Source organism: Cornus florida, unplaced genomic scaffold (genome assembly GCF_030987335.1).
Source record: "Cornus florida cultivar Cherokee Brave unplaced genomic scaffold, ASM3098733v1 CherokeeBrave_3.0.0_Hap2_Chr05, whole genome shotgun sequence".
NCBI lineage: Eukaryota > Viridiplantae > Streptophyta > Magnoliopsida > Cornales > Cornaceae > Cornus > Cornus florida.
The window spans coordinates 12,252,327-12,277,001 of record NW_026775575.1 but is presented as its reverse complement, the minus strand read 5'-3'; the positions used below and the strand labels follow the sequence as shown (position 1 = coordinate 12,277,001).

At 38.9% G+C, this 24,675-nt stretch overlaps 1 protein-coding gene across 2 annotated transcripts; it reads right to left on the bottom strand.

The window, feature by feature from the left end:
* Positions 1–2,599: 2,599 nt before the first annotated feature.
* LOC132306112 (uncharacterized) lies at positions 2,600–21,029 on the bottom strand. 2 transcript variants are annotated; one of them, XM_059803353.1, is made up of 7 exons: positions 20,638–21,029; positions 7,843–7,969; positions 6,074–6,222; positions 5,612–5,719; positions 5,365–5,496; positions 3,456–3,629; positions 2,600–2,930 (listed from the first exon to the last, which is right to left on the bottom strand). In XM_059803353.1, the coding sequence occupies exons 1-7, from the start codon at positions 20,854–20,856 to the stop codon at positions 2,829–2,831; spliced, it is 1,011 nt and encodes a 336-aa protein (XP_059659336.1). In that variant the 5' UTR covers positions 20,857–21,029; the 3' UTR covers positions 2,600–2,828. The 2 variants fall into 2 exon arrangements, with proteins under 2 accessions (XP_059659336.1, XP_059659337.1); XM_059803354.1 differs by having other exon boundaries at positions 5,377–5,496; positions 20,638–21,027.
* Positions 21,030–24,675: the final 3,646 nt, after the last annotated feature.

Sequence of the window (24,675 nt, the reverse complement as noted above, 5' to 3'; positions counted from 1 at the left end):
ACCCCAATGAAATAAGTGAATAGTGCTGGGAAAAATTCCTGAGCACTTGTCTCGACCCGAGCCCACATGGCCCAAACACAAAAATAAAATAAAATAAATAAATAAATAAAAATGGTCCTCATAGCTTCTGCCATTGATAAGGCAACAGAATTTTGTTTCTTGGATGACCAAGATACAAGTGAGTGTCCTAGGAAGTGACAAGTGTCACTCGTGCTTTTTCTATCAATTCTACATGCAGGAAATTCGGCATCCAAATAACTCACAAGATCAAAAGACGTCTCTCTTGGAAACCAAAGTCCTAAGTCAATGGTGCCACATAAATATCAAAAAATACGTTTAACGACACATAAATGAGATTTTGTTGGACATGATTGAAATCTAGCACATAAGCAAACACAAAACATGATATCCGGTCTACTTTCAGTTAAATATGAAAGTCTACCAATCATACCTCTATATTTATTAATGTCCACATCTTTTCCCATTTCATCTTTATCAAGTATCAAGGATGGATTAATTGCAGTCTTTGCTTTGCATGTTTGGCTTCTTCCAAGCGAAATTTCTTTAGCAAATCTTTAGCATACTTGGATTGGCAAATGAAAATGACATCAAGTGTTTGTTTGATTTGCAAACTAAGAAGAAGTTGAGTTCTCCCATCATACTTATTTCAAACTCATTTTGCATGGTAGAAACAAACTATTTGCATAGCTCACAATTAGTTGATCCAAAAATAATACCATCAACGTATATTTGAATGATCAACAAGTTGCTATTAATGGTTTTAGTAAAAAAATGTATTGTCAATTTTTCCTCTAATAAAACCATTATCAAGTAGAAATCCACTTAGTCTCTCTCATACTACGCTCTTGGAGCTTGTTTTAAACCATATAAAACTCATATGTTTGGACTATCATAGCTTTCAAAGTCCGGTGGTTGTTCTATATAGACTTCTTCTTTAATAAAGCCATTTAAGAAAGCATTTTTTACATCCATTTGAAATAATTTGAAGTTCATATAAGATGCAAATGCAAGTAGCATTCTAATATCTTCTAATATAGCTACAGGGGGAAAGGTCTCTTCATAATCAATTTCTTCTTCCTGATTATAACTTGAGCAACAGTTCTTGCCTTGTTACTTACAATGGTGCCCGACTCATCCTTTTTATTTCTAAAACCCCATTTGGTGCCAATTATAGTCTTGCCCTTAGGTCTTGGAACTAAATCTCAAACTTGATTTCGTTCAAATTGGTTTAGCTCCTCTTGCATAGCAAGGATCCTAACTCATCATTTTCGGCCTCATAAATATTTTTAGGTTCAATTTGGACACGAAAGCTATACGATTGCACACTATCTAATTTAAGATCTTGTGCCAACACCTTTGGAAGGGTCATTTGGGTGATTTTGTACAAAATTCCTAGCTTTATGCTTGCACTTACACTTAAGCGAATATTCCTACCTTCACTGAGAAATCTCTTTGGCTAGTCTACATCCTTAATATCTCACTGGTCTCTCATATAATGCATGACAAGATCTGGAAGCCCCTGCCGGCAAGATGGATAAAGTGCAATGTTGATGCTTGGTTTTGTGCACAATCACAGGTAGGGGATGGTGGTGTGGTGTTTAGGGATTCAGAGGGTTCTATCACTCATGCAGTTACTCTAAAGCATTTTCCTGTCGCCTCAGCTACTATAGCTAAGGCCTGTTGTCTTCAGAGGGCACTTTGGTGGGCTCAACACTTAGGGTGTCAAAGTCTTTGGGTGGAATGTGATGCTAAGATGGTGATTGATGCGGTTTGTGGGGTGAAATCTCCTCCATTTGAAATTTCAACATTAATTTTTGATGTCAAAGAAGCTGTGAGTTGGTTCAAGGAGCTGAATATTTCTCATGTTAGGAAAAAAAAGGTATACAGTGGCTCATGAGATTGCCAACCTTTCAAAGCATCTAAATCAGGATGACATTGTGTTAAGTGTGTTCCTGCTCATATTGTACAACTTGTTCAGGCTGATCTTTGTGTTCAGATGTAATTCTTCTATGTTTGTCGGGAAAGGAGAAAAAAAAAAAAAACAAAACAAAATCTCTTCTATTATTTTTATTTTATAGTAGGAAATAGCCCTACATAGCACAGGAAGAAAATGAATGGATATAAACACTATATATATAGTTATATACATATACGTACATATATATATTTATCCTGAACTACCATAGGGTAGCAAATTAATTACCTAATCATGGTCTGTTTGTCATTACCGGCTTCGAGCCAAATCAAGTGGGGACTTCACTGAATTCTCTTTCTTCCTTTTATTATATTACATCTTATATCAATTTGGGTTTCCATCTCTTTTTCCTCTTATCTTTTATTTTAATCAAATAATATTCGATGTTTCTTCCGTGTCTTGTCTTTTATTAATTTTTTTAAAAATAAAAAATTATTCTCAAAATTACAAACCAAGTAGGCCGGAAGTCTTCGGTTTCATTTTTCTCTCCCATGGGCGAGCCAAAAAAAAGTAAACTACCTCAATACCAATAAAGAGAAGACTGAAAATAAAAATAAAAAATAAAAAAATAAATGAATCGTACTGCAGGATAGAGCACACATATAACGTAGAGAAAATTCATACTAGTACATCACCAAGGTTTGAATACAAAATTCCTGTTACAAGTTTAACACAAGAACCGATACAGGTATCTCGAGCCATGCATGTCTTCCAAAATAACAAAATGCACTATTAATTATTTCTGGCGCTTCTATATTGTTTCTCCTGGAACTACAAGGGAACGCCAAAATCCTACTGACCTGAAATTAATGGTGCTGAACACACAACAGACTCAACGATTAATTGGAGTGTGCATCCGCTGGACAATCCTGTTCACGGCATCACGGGACATCACTAAGGTGTCATGCAGCAATATACTATAGACATTCAAACCCTGCAAAACCATAAAGAGGAACAGTGATGAGCGCACGTATGGAAATTAAGTAACATGAGTGACTCGAATAGAATCTAATAAAATTTGCAATAATTAGTAGGTGGGTTCGTTGAGAATTCGACTGGCGTGGTAATAGATTCCAGGTTCTGGAAACTTCGTACTAGAAGGATTATTCTATATTCAGAATTAAACTAGAAAATACATGAGAATGAAAAAATAAATAAAAAATGCTAGGGTAGAAGTACTAATAATAATAGTTTTAGGTAATCGTCCAAACATTAATATTCAAGGAAAAAGAATTATGACTAATCGAAAGCATGACATGCAAAATTTCATGGCTAATTTTAATCTTATTAAATTATACAAAAGAAGAGTATGATGCATGACTAGTTGTTAAACTTGAAAATCAAGCATTTTCAATATGTTATGTGTCCACTAAAGGAATATCTTAATGAGGCATAAAAAGACTCTTCTATTGCAATAAGAATAAAACAAGAGATAAACAAAAAACAAAATGGAACTTACAATTGAAGGCAGTAAGTTAACATAGTGTAAATTTCCTGTGGCCAATTTTAGATTCTCATTTATGGGACCGCCATCCACCATCAAAAGTTTCTTGCTGTTCTCCATTTGGCTTACATAGTTCACGATGTTCTTGGTCTTATGTGTAGGAACTTCTAAATCCTCAAAAACGATAAGCTGTATACGGTTCAACTTTCTCTAGTTAGATTGCAGACATCACATAGAAATCACGGAGAAAATTAATCAAGATATGTGAGAAGAATCCACAGAAAGCATAACAAAAGATTGAAAGATATTCAAGAAGGAAATTACACTCACAAAAAGATCTTACAATCAAAATACATAAATTGCTTCATCTAATTGAAGATAATAAATTATCTATTTTTTATCCTTAAAATTTATTTTCTCGTGTCAACTGATTGAGCTTGTGGAAAAGATTTATTATTATTAATTTTTTTGATAAGTAAGATTTCATAAAAAACACCCAAAAGAGAAGCACTCCCAAAGATAACAGATGTCGAGCACGACGATACTATAACTTTAAGCAATCCACAAAATCCAAAAAGAAGATCAAGGAAATACAATCCCGCCCATAAACCCAAAAGAATAAAGAAGATAATATATTGTATTTGAGAGACCAAGTGGGAGTTTCCTGTCCCTCAAAAGCTCTCCTATTCCTCTCACGCCAGAGCCCCCACCAAATGAAAAGGGGAGTGGTTCTCCAAGGGTCTCTGACTCGGCTGTCCACTATACACCAATTCCAAGTCTCTAACATATCAATTGTGGTTTCTGGATAGACCCAAAAAAGACCAAAAGCAGCAAAAAACATAGACCAACCATCCCTAGCCACCGAGCAATTGAGAAGAAGGTGATTCACAAATTCACCCGACTTCTTGCACATGTAGCACCAATTAACCGTAATCTGGTGTCTCCTTCTCAGGTTATCCAGACTAAGGATGCTACCTAGGGCAGCAGTCCACGAGAAGAAAGCCACCTTCAAGGCTTTCCAGGGAAAAAAAAAAAAAAAAGGCCACCTTCAAGGGAGTTTTTGTCCTCCAAACGGCTTTCCAAGGGAAAGAAGGGCCAGTAATCTCCACCACTTCTGTAGAAAGACCTAACCTCAAACACTCCTCTCGATGAGTCCAGCCACACCATCTCATCCATGCCCACCCCAACCATCACCTGGCAATACAACAAGGCAAGAAAGTCTGTAACGTCCAAAAGTTCCCAATCATGGAACTGTCTACGGAACTGCACATTCCAGGTCACCCTCCCATTATCGAGAAGATAACAATCAGCGCCCACAGCCAGACGATTCACAGCAATGCTGAAAAGACGAGGAAATTTACGAGCCAAAGCCAAGTCCCCACACCATCCACCCTCACAGAATCTGACATTCCTTCCACCCCGAATCTAGAACCGAATGCATTTGGAAAACTCATCCCAACCCCTTCGGATCAGCTTCCAAGAACTCATACCTTCTGGGGATCTCACCTCCCTAGAAACCCACCCACCCTCCCCCTCCCCATAATGACAGGAAACGACACGCCTCCAATGCTTGGATCTCTACCTCCCAAATCTCCAAAGCCACTTACCCAACAAATGTGTAGAAAAGATATTTTGAGTAATATGTAACAGAGTACTCATACAATTGCCAAATTGTGGTTACTGGTTGAAAATGATTCATCACACAAACACCAAAATAGTAAAGAACTACTCCATTCTGAAAGCGAGCGAGACTTGAGAGATCATAGTGCAGACTCGAAATCAAGTCTTTCTGATAGCATGAAAACTGCCTTTCATACCAACCATTAAAAATTGTTCGGATGTGAAAATGATGGTATTTAAGAACCCTGGCACAATAACTTTGAAATTGGACTGCTGTACAACTGATACACACACATACACATACACAGGGACTTGCCTTCCCTTCTGCCGCACGAGCTGACAGTGCAATTTTTAGCCCCAACCGCCGCACCTTCTTGTTCAGCTTGAAAGCATGACTTCGTGGCTTTGGGCCATGCTTGGTAGCGCCACCTCTAAACTGTTAACCAGAAACTGAATTCATTAATATCTATTTAAAAAGCATCATCTACACACAACATTGTTGAAGGCAATCGATCCTAATCAGATAAGCAATAACCATAAGAATATATTACCTGTGGCCCACGCAGAGTTCCATGCCTTGCTCGACCTGTACCCTTCTGTCGCCATGGCTTTTTCCCAGTTCCACTGACTTCACTAATAGTTTTTGTTGAATGAGTTCCCTGCAAACCACACACATCCCAGCATTCTCAATAACATCACCACTTCATAAACAAAGCCCCACAGCTCAAAATGCGAAGATAATTACATATACTGTGAAAAATTAAGCATTTTACATGGACAAAGAAATTTATCAATTTATTTTTTCTCTGGACAATAGAGAACATGTGTGGAAGCAGAATAACGAGGTTAAAAATAAGAATTCAATAACTACAACACTTAATAATGGTTGCATCAACCATCTTGCTCAGAAGTTGACTAAACAAGACAAGAACAACACCTATACTTGTGTTTCGATACATAAAGGCGTTCGAGTCTCGTACAATTTGTGTTGAAACATGAAGATTATCTCATACCTGTTGTCGTTTAGCAAGCTGCCATCGCACAACACGGTGAACAATATCCTTTCTTATAGGTAAATCAAAAACATCACCAGCTAAAACCATAAAGCCTTTGTCTTCATTATAAAAATTTGTCACGGGGATTACCAGGTCCTGGCAGAGTCCTATGACATCAATCCAATAAATCAACAGAACATTTAGAATTTTCCAATTGAAACACAAAATGCCACATCAGTTCTTTTGCAGTGAGTGGCTGTCTGCATGGATGTAAAAAGTGATTAAAGTACCAGGAAACATTTAATATGTTTAAGGTGAAAGGCATCATATAGATATTTTTAGACAATTTTTATATTTCATCAACTCATCCACCACTTCCAGCAAATAAATCTTAAAAGCCTATAATTTTTCCCACTGTAAACAACTATGGAGAGAGAAAATAAGGTTAAGTAAATGCATGAGAATGGTGGACGCCAGTCGTGTACAATTAATAGATCTCTCCAGCATACCAATCTATCAATGGATTTTTTTAGAAAAAAAATAAAAATAAAACAAAAAAGGATAGAGATCTTGAAAACCATAAGATGATGATCGCAGCTGGATAGATATGGCAAAAAGTTATACATATATATGAGTCTACTTTAATTATAGGATTGCCAACTGCAAATCGTATCACATTAACATTGTACCATCTGCAGAGCGATATACCAAAATTTTCAAGTACATTGAAATATATTATTAATTTATATATTGGGCCTGGGCATGTTTGAACTTCCCATTGAAGGTGAATGACTTCTTTGTGGTTGACATAGCACTGTAGGGTATGAATTAAACAAAATGGGGTCAGAAAAGAAACCTTAAACCATCACCATAGGCAATGGTGTGGCATCAATGTCAACTCTGAGGAAAACCTGCCACCATTTGAGATTCATAGTAAACAATGACAATATTTTTCATTTTATGAATTAGGAGCAGTCATGCTGATGGGGCAATTTGAATTTGTATAGAATTTCCAAAATGTCTGGAAAATGAAATACGCGATAAGCAAATTACATCTCCAATAGGGAAAGGGCAGTGGTATCATTAAAGAAAATTTTGTTACTCTAAAGAAAAATCAAGATTATATTTGTTTAATGTCCTTAATTTTTTTTCTTAAAGCAACAAAAATTTCACTGTTATAACATTCTCTAAAATCATTTTTTCATTTTCAATGCTGAAACTTGGGCTCAAGAGAACACACTTTCATAAAAATCACGAACTTAAAAGATCTTATCATCTTATATTCATCACATGGTGATATTAGAATACTGAAATTTATGCAATTATTTCCACTTTTTTTAGAATGAGTCCCAGGCTCCCAGCACATATACTCTGTTCTTAAATGCCTTGAGATATGGTAACAAATTTCAGCCAAAGTTCAAGTGCCTCTACTCTATTAATATTTACACTATTGACTCTCTTATTTTGACCCATTGGGTGCTGCTAAATGCAAAGGCATCAAGCAGTTGGACTCAAATTTATTTATTTATTATTTTTTTTTTTTTCACAGTTGGACTCAAATTTAGATATCACACAAAATCGTATGGCATGGGAATACTATCCCCCACTTTCCTAGTCATACTATTTTTAATATCAAGGAAAATGCTTACAAAGTGCTCATGCATGTCTAACATGCCAGCCAAGAATTTTTTGTAAACCATTTAAATTGAGATTCTTAAAACTGTAAACTCTCTCTTCAGAAACAAAATGAAACCTACTAAATATTAGGTCATAGGCCTTCCTCATACCTGGAGTACGTTCTGGAGTTACAACACACTTTGTGGATAATAAATTGGGGGGAAATGCAGCTTCACTTGATTGAAGAGTTAGGATGGAAGTTGAAAGCCATCGACAAGCAATGAAAGATGACCCATTCTACATGGAAAAATAGGACAACAGGTTTATAACTGATATGCCAACAGTTAAGATGCCACTCTCCAGTTCTATATATTTAAAAGGAAGAAAAAAGACCCTAAAAATAAAATGGACTTTTAATGCTGAACAGAGTGCATGTCATATTTAATATGTAGATTACATGCAATATTGATCAATAAAGAATTCAAGAATAAGAACTCAACAATTAGGAATTAAAGAATAAGAATTCAACAATCAGGAATCAAAGAACAAGAATTCAACAATTAGAATTAGATTGGAAGTACACAATCTGGAATTCTTCGATTGCAGTGCAACATGCATTAAGTGCATCAGCAACTATGGTAGAAAATCATTTAAAAAATCATTTTAGCTAAAATGATACTGAATTATAAAGGCATGGTGCAGGGAATAGGACATAAAACAAACTCTCAAGCTTTAGCTCCAGGTTACGTTTAACTTCAGATGACCCTTGGTTTTTGCTAAGTGACATTATTTAATGGGAGCTTATAAAGACAAAGCCATGCCTAACATTACAGACATTAGTTCATCTAGAAAGTTCTAAACATTACAGACATTAGTTCATCTAGAAAGTTCTAAACATTACAAACCATATCTGCCCACTGCATTTACAGAAGCAAAAACTAGACAGTGAATAAAACAAATATTTTTTGAGGTGGGGGTAAGAGAGTAAATCAACTGGCACCAAACTGGGGCCGCGAGCCACATGTGAAGTATACCAATTGTACAAAAAGATCAAGCCCCTAAGCACATATTGCCAAAAATCTACAAAACGGGACCTTTAAGCCAGAAATAACAACTTCAAATATAACCAAAAAAAAAAAAACATGTTTTAATCTAAAAACTGGAAACTCGAGTACTTCGAAAGTTCTTCTATTCCTTTTGTCTCATATGCACCACACTAGATGTATGGGGACCCTATCCCACACCTTCATAACTCTCCCCCGCTGATAACCCCTTCCCAACTGCTGAGAAAATCCATCGTTAATCATGACATTATTCACTCAATACCAAACAGGGAGATAAAGACGAACCACTGGAATACAAAAATAGAATAATAGATGATGGCCACTGGAATACTCCCCACCTTGCTCATGTTATCAGTAGCCTCCAAAGCAGCAGCCCAAGAAAGAAAAACTTCCCTAAAGGGAGAAACACTTATCAGGTGTAAAAGGGGGACAAAAATAGTAAATCTCAAGTCTAAGAAACCATATCTTAAAAACTCAAGGAGACCTGCAATCCCTTCGGATCCAAAATGCGGGAGAAATGACCCTCAAATTCTTGGTTGGCCTCTAGATTTGGGTTTTGTTCCTTGATAGTTTGTGCCTTGGCACATTCGGATGCGTTAAGCAAACCTAGCCTCTCAGCTTGTGAGAGGTGCTTCATTTTTTCTCCCCCTCTTACTTCATGACACTCCGTGATTTGTCATCTTCGGCTATGAAATGTTTATTTTCTTTATGGCTGCTATGAGTGTCCTTATATTTACTTTTTGTTCCTTAAAGCTAAAATTTACCTACCTAAATAGTTGGTTGCAGGGCTATAAACAAGCCGAGCCGAGCCGAGCCGAGTAATGGGCTGATTTAGCTCAGCTCGAGCTCGAGCCAAGCTCACACCTCAGTGTTTCAGCTCGGCTCAAAAATGTTCACGACAAATTTGAGCCAAGCTCAAAGCTCGTTAAGAAAGAGGCAAAACGTATCTCACAACAGAAACAGATCTCACAACAATCATATATATATATAATTATACATTTGTATTACATAAATTTACTGAGGAGAAAAGAAATATACAAATAAGTTGATTTAATATACAAGTTTATGCACTGTTGAACCACCTCTAAATTATTTCCTACCTACCCCTACAATGATTTAAATCAGTTGATACATTATCTCTCGGCTCCTTTACACAAAAACAGCAACGCCACGCTCCATGATGATCAATCATCAAAATATTTACAAGGGTCGTTAGCCAAGCAAAGAAATCCCCTTAAAATGGAACCTTTGTATGCCAACCAACTAGACCTCCTCCGCACAACACTAAAACAAATGAAACTATGGTTCATAGATCTGCTACACCCAAGCCATCTTCACCCCTCCCCTATCATTCCAAACGATCGACGAATAGCTCGAGCTTGGCTCAACAAGGGCTTGGTTCGTGTTCGTTTGTTTAGTAAACGAACCAAGCTAAAAAAGTATTTCTAAGCTCGTTTAATAAACAAGCCAATCCCAAACAACGCCGAGTACAAGAGATTCTCACCCCTAAGGCCCCTCCCTTCTGCCTTGATCCGGATACCATTGGGTCCGCCAGTTGTTTTCTAACTTCATGGGCTTTCTCCTATTTTGGTATAGTGTGATTTCCACCACCAACTTTTCTAAATTGACAGTTTCGGAATCCTGTTTTGTTACTAACCCCTAGTTCGGGTCATGATAGATTTGGTATCAAAGCTATTACCCATCCGGAAGTGTGGTGATAGTGACGATGTAGATGGTGTGTGTGGGTGAGTGGCGGATACTGGCTAGCTACCACATGTAAACGGGTGTGTGTGGGCGAATGACGTGCACCGTTTAGCTACCACAACGGGCTACAGTGTGAGTGGACAGGTGTTGGACACTGGCTGTGTGTGGGAGGGCGATGGACATTGACTAGCTACCATGACGACTTACAGTGGGTGGGCAGGTGGCAAGCTACCGCAACCAAGTTAAAGGTCGCACTATCTCACATCGCCTGGGGGAAAAGTGTAAAGGACTTGTGTGGTTTATGTTTTTTTGGATGATACGGAAACCAATTGAGATTTGAATTTCGAGAACGAATTTCCTTAAAGGGGTGGAGATTGTAATACCCCGGACTTTTAATTAGGCTTTAATTTTTGTTGTCTTGATTTATTTGAGACTTTATTTATATTAATTGGGAGTCTTTAGATATTTATTTGAGATTATTAATATAATTGTTGTGTTCTAAATTTCCGGGTTGTGACAAACCAAACAACGTCAAGCTCGGTTCATTAGTTCCTAAACATGTTTGTGAACAAAAAGCTCGTGAACGAGCTCGCGAACATGGCCATTATGTATGTATGTATGTATGTACGTCTCTCTCTCTCTCTCTCTCTCTCTCTCTCTCTATATATATATATATATATATATATATATATATATATTATACATTTTAATTAATTTTCAAATTATATTAGGCCCAATTTGGTTTAGACAAAAGTTTAACCCAAAACAATATCATATACTATTAGCCCAAAGAGCATTATAAGCCCTTTATTTATATTTATTTATTTTTTTTTTTGATAAATAAAATGTATTAGAAAGCGTTCAAAAGGGGAACGCATCCCAAGAGATATACAAGGAACCAAACCAAAATACAACCCTATGGACCCAAAGAACCCAAAAAGTCAACAATCTTATCTAAAGATATACAATTTCTCCCCATCACCCAACTAAAAAGAGAACTAATAATAGCAAATTTCAACGCCTCAATGGAGGTTTCCTCCCCATCAAAAGATCTTTTATTTCGCTCTTTCCAAATGCTCCACCAAACACAAAGGGGGGTCACCCTCCAACATACACAAGCATGGCCCCCCACCCTCTGGCCCCTCCAACCATCAATCAACTCCCTTGCAGACCGAGGCATAACCCAATGGATGCTAAAAAGACCAAAAATAAGATTAGCAATCATAGGCCACAGGACAATGCAAAAGAAGGTGCTCCACAAATTCTCCATCATTCTTACACATAAAACACCAGTTGACTGTAATCTGTCTTTTCTTTCTCAAATTGTCCAGAGTCAGAATATTGCCCCAAGCTGCAGTCCAAACAAAAAATGCCACCCTGAGAGGGGCCTTCAAACGCCAAACCTTCTTCCACGGAAAATTAAAAGTATGAAAACCAGCGAGGCAAAGGAACAAAGAACAGACATCAAACCTCCCCTGAGGAGAAGGCATCCAAACCAAGAAATCAAACCCTCTACTGTCCAAATATTTTCTATACAAAAGATCCAACAGGCCAAGGACATCATCAAGTTCCCAATCCTGAAAAGAATGCCGAGAACGCACATCCCACGTAAGCCTTCCGCTATCAAGCCGATAACAGTCCGTTACCATAGCATGTCTATATGCAGCAATCCTAAAAAGTCTTGGAAACAAACGAGACAACGGGCAATCCCCACACCAATAATCCTCCCAGAACATGACATCCCTGCCCTCCCAAACTTTGAACCTAATATGCTTAGAAAGCTCGTCCCAACCCTTTCAAATAAATTTCCACTCCCCCACACCAGCAACATATCTAACTGGCCTAGAAGACCATCCCCCTCTCTCCTCCACAAAACGACACGCAATAGCCCTCCTCCATAAACGATGTCTCTCACTATCAAATCTCCATAACCACTTCCCAAGGAGTGCCCTATTAAAGGGGATCATCCTCCGAATACCAAGACCACCCATTTGAAGCGGCCTACAAGCATGTTCCCACCTGACAAGATGATACTTGAACTCCTCACCCCGACCACCCCAGAGAAAATTCCGTTGGAGATTCTCGACTCTTTCAGCAACCATGCACGGGATCTGATCGAGGGATAAGAAGTATGTTGGGAGACTAGACAAGGCGCTCTTCATCAGAGTGACTTTCTCGCCCTTCGAAAGATATTGCTTCTTCTATCCAGCCAATCTATTCTCAAATCGCTGAATCACTGGATTCCAAACATCCACCCTCCTGGCCGAAGCACCCAAAGGCAAACCTAGATAAACAATCGGAAAGGAACTCCTCCCACATCCGAGAACTGCAGCAAGCGAAGTCACCCCTTAAACCTTCCCCACAGGGACAAGCATAATTTTACCCACGTTAACTTTCAACCCAGACGACTGAAGACAGACCAGTACACACCTTAAATATTTGAGTTGGGACACATCCGCATCACAAAAAACCAAAGTATCGTCCGCAAAAAGGAAATGAGAGATATCCATCTGCTGCCCAGTATCCGAGCCCATCCTGAATACCCTGATAAAATCCAACTCCATTGCCCTCCTCATCAATCTGCTAAAGACCTCCATAACAATAATAAATAAATAAAAGGAGAAAGGGGATCCAACCTTGAGAGCTTCCAAAAAAGTCGAATAGGGACCCATTCACCAATACAGAGAATCTAACAGAAGAAATGCAAGTCTCAATCCACTTCCTCTATCTCTCCCCAAAACTCATCCTCCCTAACAAATATAACAGCAATTTCCAACTAACATGATTATATGCTTTCTCAATATCAAGCTTACACAGAACTCCTAAAACACCGCTCCTTAACCTAAAATCCACACATTCACTCGCAATGAGTGCAGAATCCATAATTTGCCTACCCCCAATAAATGCATTTAAAGCCCTTTAAAAGTATACAAGCCATACTTTCCAAACCCTAAACCTACATTCTTTCCAAGTTGTCGTTCCCAAATTCACGCCTTTCTGCCATCTCGCTCTCTCCATCTCTATCTACGATACTCTCTCTCTTAAAAAATTGTTGGACTACTGAATCCAAGGTGTCAACAAAAGGTTATGGGTTACCAATTTCATTCGCGCAATTCAATCAAGGTTTGCTAGGTATTAGCATTTTGTAGTAAACATCGACCCTAGTGTAAGTTCACAATGCAATAAGAATGCAAAATTTTGAAGCTTTTTTTTTTTTTTTTGATAAGTAAGAAATTCAATAAAAGCGTTCAGAAGGGGAACGCGTCCCTCAAAAAACAGCACAAGGCCAAATAGGGCCTCTAAACCCTCAACAAATCCAAAAACTCTACAAACTCGTCCAAGGATTTACAATTTCTCCCTAGAACCCAACAAAAAAGGGTGCTAAGGATGGAGAATTTCAACAACCCAACATGATTTTTCTTTCCTTCAAATGATCTCCTATTTCTTTCAAGCCCATAGACACCACCATATACACAAAGGAGTAACCTTCCAAGAGTCATGAGCTTGGGCCCCCACTATGCATCCTCTCCAGACCTCAATCAAGCCTCTGGTAGACCGTGGCATAACCTAATGAATCTCAAACAAACCCAAAAACAAAAGCCAACAATCTCGAGCCACTGGACAATGTAAAAGAAGATCAACCGTTTCCTCGCCATTTTTGCACATAAAACACCAATTCACCACGATCTATCTTCTTCTCTGAAGGTTGTCTTGAGTCAAGATCTTTCCCAGTACGGATGTCCATACAAAAAATGCTACTTTGAGAGGTGCTTTTGTTCGCCAAACGGTCGTCCATGGAAAAGACAATCCAGGAGCATCCACAAAACAATGATAAAATGACCAAACAGCAAAACGCCTAAGTGAAGATGGAGCCCAAACACATATATCGGAAGTATCCTCAACCATCTCTTGGCAATATAACATATCCAAAATGTTCATAGCATCCTCCATCTCCCAATCCTGAAACAACCTCAAGAAGCGTACATCCCACACTATTCTTTCACTATCAAGGCGATAGCAGTCGATCACCATGGCATGTCTATCAGAAGCAATCCTAAAGAGTCTAGGGAAAGTGCTAGCAAGGGAACGCTCCCCGCACCATATGTCATCCCAAAATCGTATACTCCTGCCATCTCTGACACGAAATCTCATGTGCTTAGAGAATTCGTCCCACACCTTCTGAATGTGTTTCCAAACCCCAATCCCATATGGCAATCTAACATCGAGGGTGTGCCACCCTCTTCTCGCCTCCCCATGTCTGCTCACAATCACCCTTCTCTAGAGTCTATTTCTCTTTATCCCAAATCTCCAAAGCAATTTACCCAATAAGGCCTTATTAAAAGGCACTAATCTTCTGATTCCCAACCCACCTTGTTGAATTGGAGTGCAAACCCTCTCCACTGTACTAAGTGATACTTGAACTCCTCCCCTTTACCACCCAACAGAAAATTCCTCTGCAGCCTCTCGATCCTTTCAGCCATTGAAGAGGGAATCCGGAAGACTGAAAGAAAGTATGTAGGAAGACTCGACAAAGTACTCTTCAAAAGAATAACCTTCCCCCCTTTGGAGAGGTACTGTTTCTTCCACCCAACAAGCAGTTTCTCAAACCTCTGCACCACCGGATCCCAACTACCCACACTCCTGGATGAAGCTCCAATAGGTAGACCCAAATAAGAAATGGGTAATGAACCAGTGTTGCAACCTAAAACAAGAGCCAAAGTAAAGATATCCGGAGCCTCTGTCACTGGCACTAAGACACTTTTGCCCATATTAAGTTTCAACCCAGAAACGACTTGAAACCAAATTAGAACACATCTCAAATATCTCATCTGAAACACATCCGCATCACAAAAAAACAAGGTGCCATCCGCAAACATCAAATGGGAGATCTCTAGCCGACTAGCAACATCAAACCTCTCAACAAACCCAAATCAACTGCCCTTGGCATCATTCTGCCAAAAGCCTCCATCACAATACCACATATAACTACATAACTACATAAACATTTGCATGACCACATGTTAACAAAAAGGAAAGCTATAATTGCAGACAGTCTAGCAGCTCAAGAGGCAGACTCTAGTTTAAGTTCACAACGCAAAAAGAATGCACAATTTCGAAGTATATAACTACATAAACATTTGAATGACACATCAAAACAAAAAGAGAAAGATGTATTGGCACAATTGACATTTGATCCAATCAAGAAGAGATGAATGTATTCATCAAATAGCATCTCATTCTAAAATACAGCCCAATGAAAAATCCAAATCAAACTCCATAATGAAGCTATGTATTACTTTGAAAGGTCAATCATGGAAAGGAAAAGATGGCTACTGGTAGTTAAATAATATATAGGTTAAAATGCATTAAACCCCCTTGAACTATTGGTCATTTGCAAGAAACCCCCCTGAACTACAAAAAAACCCCCTGAACTATGATTTTGTTGCAATTTACCCCCTTAAACTATTGGTCATTTGCAAGAAACCCCCATGAACTACAAAAAAACCCCCTGAACTATGATTTTGTTGCAATTTTACCCCCCTGAACTATGATTTTGTTGCAATTTACCCCCATGACATCAGCTTCCGGCATCGAAAATTTTGAAAGACCAGTTTACCCTTACAACACACTGCGTCGTTTTAACTTATACACTTCTTACTTTTTTTTCTGCCAAAATATGTTTTTCACCCAACACAACCCAAAACTGAGAGCTAGAGAGAGAGAAGAGACCAAAGAAATCCGAGGTCAGCGGGATGGCTCAGTCTCGGATGATCGCGGCTTGTGCGCGGAGGACTCAGCTGTGATGAGAGCTCGGTTGACTCGGCCGTGAACTGTGGAGGCGGCAACGAGCTCAAGGGGGCTCGGCGGTGAACTGTGGACGGCTGTGTGCTCGGCTATGGAGATGGCGAAATGGGCCGGCGAGATTGGAATGGACGGTGGAATGGATCGGCGAGCAAGGTGAGCTAAACGGCGGGCAAGGCGGTGACGGCGATGAGCTGACGTAACGGTGCAAAGAAGTGCGATATATATAGCCGACGGATCTGGCGGGTGGTGCAACGGCTATGATGGAGCTATGACAGGAGACCCACCGATCCCAGCAACAAATTCCTCGGCTTCATCATCCCTTTCAGTCAATCAATTCACGTGGATGGGGTGAACTGCAAAAAAATATATAGTTCAAGGGGGTTTTTTGCACATACCCCAATAGTTCAGGGGAGTTTTTTGCAACTTTTATAGTTCAGGGGAGTTTCTTGCACATATCCCAATAGTTCAGGGGGGTTTTTTACAACTTTTATAGTTCAGGGGGGTTTCTTGCACATACCCCAATAGTTCAGGGGGGGGTTTAATGCACTTTACCCTAATATATATATATATATCAATAGTTAAGCATTGATGATAGGATAAGAGCTCCTTCAGGCATCATTAGTGAAGGATGTGTATCCCCAGATAATTAATAGATAAACAAACTACATAAGAGGAGGAGATGTGGATGCCAACAATAACCCTTTTGTTCAAAATCCCAGGATCAATAATCCAACAGATGAGCTTAAATAGAGTTGGGGGTGATTAAGGGATAGGTGATGAACACTTACCATGCTTTTCATTCCCAGCTTAAATTCAATATTTATTGCCCTTATTCCAAATAAAGGGGGAGCGATGGATGTGAAGGACTTTAGACCAATTAGTTTGGTGGGATGCATCTACAAAATAATTGCTAAGGTTTTGGCTTTGAGATTGAGGGAGGTATTGGACGGGAAATGCTTTTGCCAGGGGAAGTCAGATTTTGGATTCAGTACTTATAGTTGGCGAATGTCTTGATTCTAGATTGTGCATTGGGGTTCCAGGGGTCTTATGCAAACTGCACATTAAAAAGGCTTATGATCACGTCAGCTAGAATTTTCTTGTTTCTTTTTCTGAGAGAATGGGTTTTGGGGAGAGATGAAGCAATGGATTGGGTTCTGCATCTCAAGTGCTAGGTTTTTGGTCCTCATGCTCCAACGGATTTTTTGGCAGCTCGAGGGGGTTGAGACAAGGAGACCTGCTGTCACCCTTTCTTTTTCTGATTGTGATGGAGGGTCTCAGTAAAATGATGGCAAGTGGTGTGGATTTGGGTCTTTTTAGAAGCTTTAGGGTGGGAAGAGATGTCACTAGCCAGTTGGAGATCTCTCATTTGATGTTTGTTGATGACATGCTGGTTTTCTATGATGCTAATGAGTTCCAGATGAGATTCATGTGATGTATTTCGATTTGGTTTCAAGTTGTCTCTGGTTTGAAGGTGAACGTAGGGAAGAGTGTTTTAGTGCCGGTTGGGGATGTTCCTCGGATCTCAACTTTAGCCAACACTTTAGGTTGCAGTATTGGTTCTTTTCCCATTACTTATCTGGGAGTGCCTCTTGGGGTTCCATCCAGGAGAGTGGGTAATTGGGACTCAGTGGTTGAGAGATTTGATAAGAGACTGGCAGGATGGAAGAAGCGGTATATGTCTAAAGATGGGAGGATCACTTTAATGAAAATCACTCTATCGAGTCCTCCTACTTATTTCCTATCGATCTTCCAAATTCCTTGTAGTTTTGCAGAGAGAATTGAGAGGTTACAATGGAACTTCCTACGGGGAGGTGAGGGGGAGGAGTTCGAGTTTCATTTGGTTAAATGGGAGCATGCCTACACTCAGATCCAGAAGGGGGGTTTGGGCATCAGAAGATTGGTGTTGTTCAATAAGGCCTTGTTGGGGAACTGGCTCTAGAGATTTGGGATTGAGAGGCATTGATTATGGCAGACGGTGGTTGTGAACAAATATAGGGAGTTGAGAGGGGGCTGGCATTCTTCGGAGGTGAGACTCCCAAGTGGAGTTGGGGTGGAAATTTATTCGGAAGGGATGGGATGAATTCTCTAAACATGTTAGGTTTCGTGTTCGGGATGGCAGGGAAATCCATTTCTGGGAGGACATTTGGTGTGGTGATTGAACTCTTGCACACACTTTCCCTAAACTCTTCCGGATTGCCTTTAACCGTCAGGCTATGGTGGTCAACTGTTATCGCCTTGACAGTGGGAGAACAGTATGGGATGTTCGATTCTTGAAACATTTTCAGGATTGGGAAATTGAGGATGTTTGTGGTTTTTTGGAGCTCTTCTATCGCCAGGAGATCAAGGGAGATGTTTTTGACTCTTGGGTGTGGCTTCCTTCTTGTCATGGGCGCCTTGATGTTAGATCCCAAAATAGGTGTCTTTCGGATAATCCGACTCCTCCCTTTCTGTGGAGGGCTATTTGGCGTTCTAAGACTCCACTCAAAGTGGCTTTTTTCCATGGACATCCATCTTAGGGAAGATTTTGACTCGATATAACCTAAGGAGATGGAGACAGATTGTGGTTAACTAGGGCTTTATGTGTAAGAATGATGAGGAAACAATTGATCACCTTCTTTTGCAATGCCCAATGGAGCAGGTTTGTTGGATGTTGATTCTTGGGTTGTTCGGGTATCAGTGGGTTATGCCGAGGTCTCCCAGATGCTTTATTTGGGCTTAAAAAGGCTGTTCAGTGGGGGCTCAAGTCCAGCATTTTGGAGAGTTACACCTTTATGTGTTTGGTGGTGCATTTGGCTTAAGAGAAATAGGAGATCTTTTGAAGTAAAGGAAAATCCTATTGGGTCTTTGAAATTCTCCATTATTAGCACCCTTTTTTCTTGGGTAATAGGGAGATATTGTAAATCCATAGAGGAGTTTGTAGATCTTTTGGGTTCTTTGAGGCCCTCTGTTCTTTTGTAGCTCTTTTGGGATGTGTTCCCCTATTGAATTCTCTTTAATACATTATTTACTAATCAAAAAAAGAATCTAACAGAAGGAGCAATATTACCTGCACAAACCAAGAAAATATGATGCATTCAAATGTTAGAATAAACCAACACTCATTCATTGAAGTGAAAAAGAAAAAAGAACAGTTGCCGCATATTGAACAATAATCTAACAAAAGGAGCAATATTCTCTACACAAACCAAGAAAATTTGATGCATTAAAATGTCAAAAGAAACCAACACTCAGTCATTGAAGTGAAAAAGAAGAAAAAAAACAGTTGCCACGTATTGAACAATAATCTAACAGAACAAGCAATATTATCTACACAAACAAAGAAAATTTGATGCATTCAAATGTCAGAATAAACCAACACTCGTTCATTGAAATGAAAAGGAAAAAAGAAGAATAGTTGCCGCATATTTGCCATCAAATAATACCCTATGCTTAGTAGTTGGCTTTCTTTTTAGCTCAATCATTCCTAAGGATTTAAACAGGGGGTTTAAAAGGGCACAAAGAAATAAAACATAATATCAATTCAATAGCTAAAACCCAATATTGTTTTTGCAAGGAAAAAACCTCAAACTAATTTCTAAATCCATCAACCTATGCATAAAGTCATGTATACACAAACACAATAAGTTACCTAGAAGCAAGCAGAAATCAACATTATCACTTACCGGTATAACACTAAAATCACATATAGAGTGTGAAATTGAATCATGTCACATATATAGAAATTATGAGGCTCTGTTAAAGTTGTTGGCGAAAAGTTTCTTTCTGGAATTTTGGACAGAAATATGGTGACTCAATGATTTGGAGGAACATTCTTTCAGTTAGAGACTTTATGTTGGACAATAAAATCTTTCAGATTGGTGATGGTTCATCTTTTAGTCTGTTCCATGATCCTTGGTACAGGGTCAGTCTCTGATTCAACAGTTTGGTTCTAGAGCTCTGGGTGGTCATGGTCTTCAGAGGGATGCATCTAATGCAGTGCTTTGGTTTTTTCTGAACAACTTCCTCTTTTCCTCTTTCTCTGTTTAAATAATTAAACAGAGAATTTGAATAAATAAATAAAGGAACATCCGCAGAAGAATAAATAAAAAATAAAAAAAAACATGCAATAGCTCAAATGCAGTACAGTTTTGCAAAAAGAAAAACATAACGCTATTCTCAATCCATCTACCTAAACATAAAGTAGTTATACACAGAACCTTGGCGGAGGAAACCCTGGAGGCTAAAGTACAGTATAGTCAAATAAAACGCTAAGAGCGAAATGATACGCGATTACAACTAAAAATCACATATAGTGTGAAATGGAATCTATGTACACATGTGTATATACACGTAGAAATGGTTACACAGAGAGAGAGAGAGAGAGGGGGGGGGGGGGGGGGGGGGAGAAGAGACCTGGAGGTTGTTGCTCTTGATATATACACACAACTTCTTGACGGCCACGGCGCGGGAAGTTTCAGAGACGCCGCCGAGGAACTTTCCAAGAGCCGGCGATACCGGTACAGGCTTCAGTATGCCGGTTTGCTTAGTGACCATCGAAATGGAGGTGGCGGTGGGGGTCGCTGCGGCGGAATTTTTGGCAGCCGCCACGAGAGCTCTGCAACCCCACGCCATGTCTCTTCGCTTCTCTCTCTCACTGACTGCAAAACCACAACACAAAACCCTATAGAGGGAGAGTGTGTATACCGAGAGTGGGGGAACAATTTGAGGGCTTTTGGTGTCTACTTCAAAGAGAGCGAGGGTGTGTACCGCCGAGAGTGGGAGGACAACAATTAGGGCCAATTTGCTAGAATGGAAATGGAAGGAAAAAAACCATTAAAAAAAAAAAAAAAAAAAGAAGGTTAAATTACACATACACCCCTTGAGGGAAGCCTGCATTGATCCCCCTCCCATGTGGATTTACCTAGTCACTTTTTAAGGCTTACTAAAAGAAAGGGTTACAATTTCCCGCATCCCTGAGGTTAGGTCATTTTTCAACTAGATGAATATTTTAGTTTTAACTTTCACTTACACCCTAAGACTTCGTTTGGTTAGGTGGAATCAACTAGAAAAGAAAAAAAAGAGAAAATTTTTAAATTTTTTTGGAGTTTGGATAGAAGGAAAAAGAAAAGAAAGAAAAAATCTAGTTTCCCGCAACGGTCTATTTGTCCGCAAAAATTTTCACGCACAAAACACGCGAAAATAGTATTTTCCCGTGAAAGGAGTCCCTTTTATTTGACTTTCCTATTTTATCCAACTAACTTGTTTGTATTTGTTGTTGAGTAATTCTCTCTTTTTGTGACTTTGTGAGTTTTCAACAACTATTTTTATGAACCAATAAAATTTTTTTTCTTTCAATAAAATATGATAGGTACATCTTTTTTTGTATAATCCACGTATCTAATGCGAAGGTTCAAAAATAAAAGAAAAAAATATATTAATATTTAGTTGAGTCTATGCTCTCTAATTATGTGTAATCCAACCTTTAAAAATTAGTTTGCCTTATTTTATTATAATTTTATCATCGTTGTAGCCGCCACTTTCGTAGATCGTCATCGTCGCAGATCGTCACTACTGCCGTAGATCGTCATCGTTGTCGCAAATCATTGTCGCTGCCGCCGCCACCGATGGAAATCGCATCGATGATTGTTGGCTTGTTTTTTGGTTCAGGTGTGGGTTCGAAGGAATGGTGGTGTCTTGGGCATCAATTGTGGTGGTAACAAAGCCACCTATATTGGTGGTAGGGGAGGCACTGGTAAAAGTGGCGGTGGGGGCGATGACGTGGTGGTGCCATTGATTTGGGTGATTACAGTGATGATAAAAAAGGAAAAAAATGACAGGTGTAAAATATTTTAATTGACTAATTAAAATGACTTTTACTATTACATAGTTATAGTGTTCTATTAAGGGCATATGTGTATGTTAAAACATGGGGGTTTTGTATGTGTGTGTGTATATATCTATATATAGATGGTTGTTTTGTATGTGTGTGTATATTTATATATATATATATATATATATATATATGGTTGTTTTATATGTGTGTATATATATCTATATACATATTGTTTTGTATGTGTGTGTGTATGTATATATATACATATGTGTGTGTGTGTGTGTGTGTGTGTGTGTGTGTGTGTTGTGATCCCAGATTGTATCTAGACGAAGCAAGAAGTGAAAAATAAAAAGAAATAGGGAAGGAATAGGGTTGGGAAACCCTATGAAGCACTAGTGTTTAACGTTTCTAGCAAGACTTTGAGCTCTTTTAGCTCGCATCAAATATCTTGGTAGGCATCCCCTCCTTGATGGGGTGAATGGAACTTTGAACCCCACCCAGTAAACCATTCCCTAAAGAACTTGTTGCATTTGGTTCAAGTGCTTTCAATAGCTTTGGATCAACAAAACTTTTGGGCTTCCATGCCCGTTCAACATTGGATTTTAAAACAACATCTTTTGAAAACTCTTTTGAAGGCAAACCATTTGGATTTTCAACACAAAGCAGGGAATCCTTTTTTTCAAATTCATTTGGAAAGCATTTTTCAACAGCACATATATCTTCATGTTTGTCCAAAGAGTTAGGGGTTGGATTAAAAATGTCCAACTTCACTTTCATGTGACCAAATGAGATCTTCATTATCCCCGTCTTACAATTGATGTTGGCATTGGCGGTAGCCAAGAATGGACGGCCAAGGATAACGGGAATTTAGCTCTTAGGATTTGGGACCGGTTCCTTGTCAATGGCAACGAAATCGACCGGGAAGAAGAACTTATCAATTTTAATCAAAACATCTTCAATGATACCCCGAGGCTTTTTAATTGATCGATCAGCTAGTTATAAAACTACCAACATCGGTTTCAAATCACCTAAGCCCAATTGAACATAAACAGAACAGGGAACAAGATTCACACTCGCCCCTAAATCTAAAAGAGCCCGATTGATAACATGATCACCAATTGTGCATGAAGTGGTTCATGAATTGGGGTCTTTGAACTTTGGGAGGGTGTTGTGTTGCAAGATAGAGCTCACTTGTTTGGTTAAAACAACTTTTTTCGGTGCTTGGCTTTTGTTTTTCCTCTTAAGGGTGCAAAGATCTTTGAAAATTTTGGCATAAGCTAGAATTTGTCAAATTGCATCCAAGAGAAGAAGATTGATTTACTTGCCTAAACACATCAATGATTTCATTAGCCTTGTTTGGTTGCTTTTTAAGAGAGGTGGATGCTTTTAAAGCATCCAAAAATTGAGCTTTGGGCTCAAAAGCTTTTTCAAAAACATTCTTTGAAGCATTTTCAACAATGGGATTTTTCATTTGCAACGAAGGAGGAATAGGATGTGAGATGGGATGGGTGTCAACACTAGGTTACACCGGTTCACTCTCTTCATTGGTAACACCAACTTGATTGTCAATAACTCTCCCATTTCTCAAAGTGGTCACCGCATTCACATGGTCAAGTGTATAACCTTCCGAAAAGGAATTGGTCTTCACTACAAATTGTTGCTTCGACGGGGGATTCAAATGCATTTTTCCTTTCTCCCTTACATTCAAGGTGCTAGCTATTTGCCCGACTTGGGTTTCTAGCTTTGCAATCGATTGGGAGTGAGAATGAAGCAATTGAGTATTTGCCTCCAAAGTACCCAAAGCGAATAAAACTTTTTCTTCAAATGCGGGACTTCTTAAGTTTCCTTGAGAATATGAAGATTGGTTTGGAAAACGAGAGTTGAAAAATTGATTTCCATTTGATGCTTGGTAAGATGAACGATAACCTCGGGAACCTTGGCTTTGCATAGAGGGCGGAACATATTTACTTTGGAAACCACTTTGGGGAGGGTTTGAGCCTTCCCCTTGGCTTTTCCAAGAGAAATTTGGATGGTTCCTCCACCCGGGATTATAATGAGTGCCATATGGATTATTCCCTTAGTTAACAAAAGTGGCATTTACTTACTCATGGTGTTCACTATGTGTCCATGTTGACAATTGGAAGTATAATGCAAAACACTAGAACAAGTCATGCATGATTCATTGGAAGGATAATGAGCATGATTAACATGATTAGGGGAGGAAGACACTTGATGAGCCAAGTTTTGGTTGATTAAAAATTGATCAAACCTTTGAGATAGAGACTTAACTTCGGTGACTATATCATTAGAATTATCAACTTGATATAAAACTACATTCTTCCTTCCACCTACATTTTTACCATTTTTAGATGATAAAGAACGGTGCATTGAGTTTTCACTCATGCTCTCATATAAGCGTCATACATCATCTTCATACTTATCAAGATGAGAACCACCCATAGAAGCATCAACCATACCCTTATGGTTGTCTAACAAACTTTCAAAGAAGTATTGAACTAATTGCCATTTAGGGATGTCATGGTATGGACATTTCCTAAGCAAATCATTTACTCGTTCCCATGCCTCATGAAACATTTCCCCATTCCCTAGTGAGAATT

What these genes read in the sequence shown, in the direction of transcription:
- LOC132306112 (XM_059803353.1), bottom strand. Translation starts at nt 20,856, where the DNA reads ATGGCGTGGGGTTGCAGAGCTCTCGTGGCGGCTGCCAAAAATTCCGCC. An exon ending in TCAAGAGCAACAACCTCCAG is followed by an intron (nt 7,970 to 20,637) that starts GTCTCTTCTCCC and finishes TTTTCCATGTAG; the next exon opens with AATGGGTCATCTTTCATTGC. An exon ending in TTAACTTACTGCCTTCAATT is followed by an intron (nt 2,931 to 3,455) that starts GTAAGTTCCATT and finishes ATGGTTTTGCAG; the next exon opens with GGTTTGAATGTCTATAGTAT.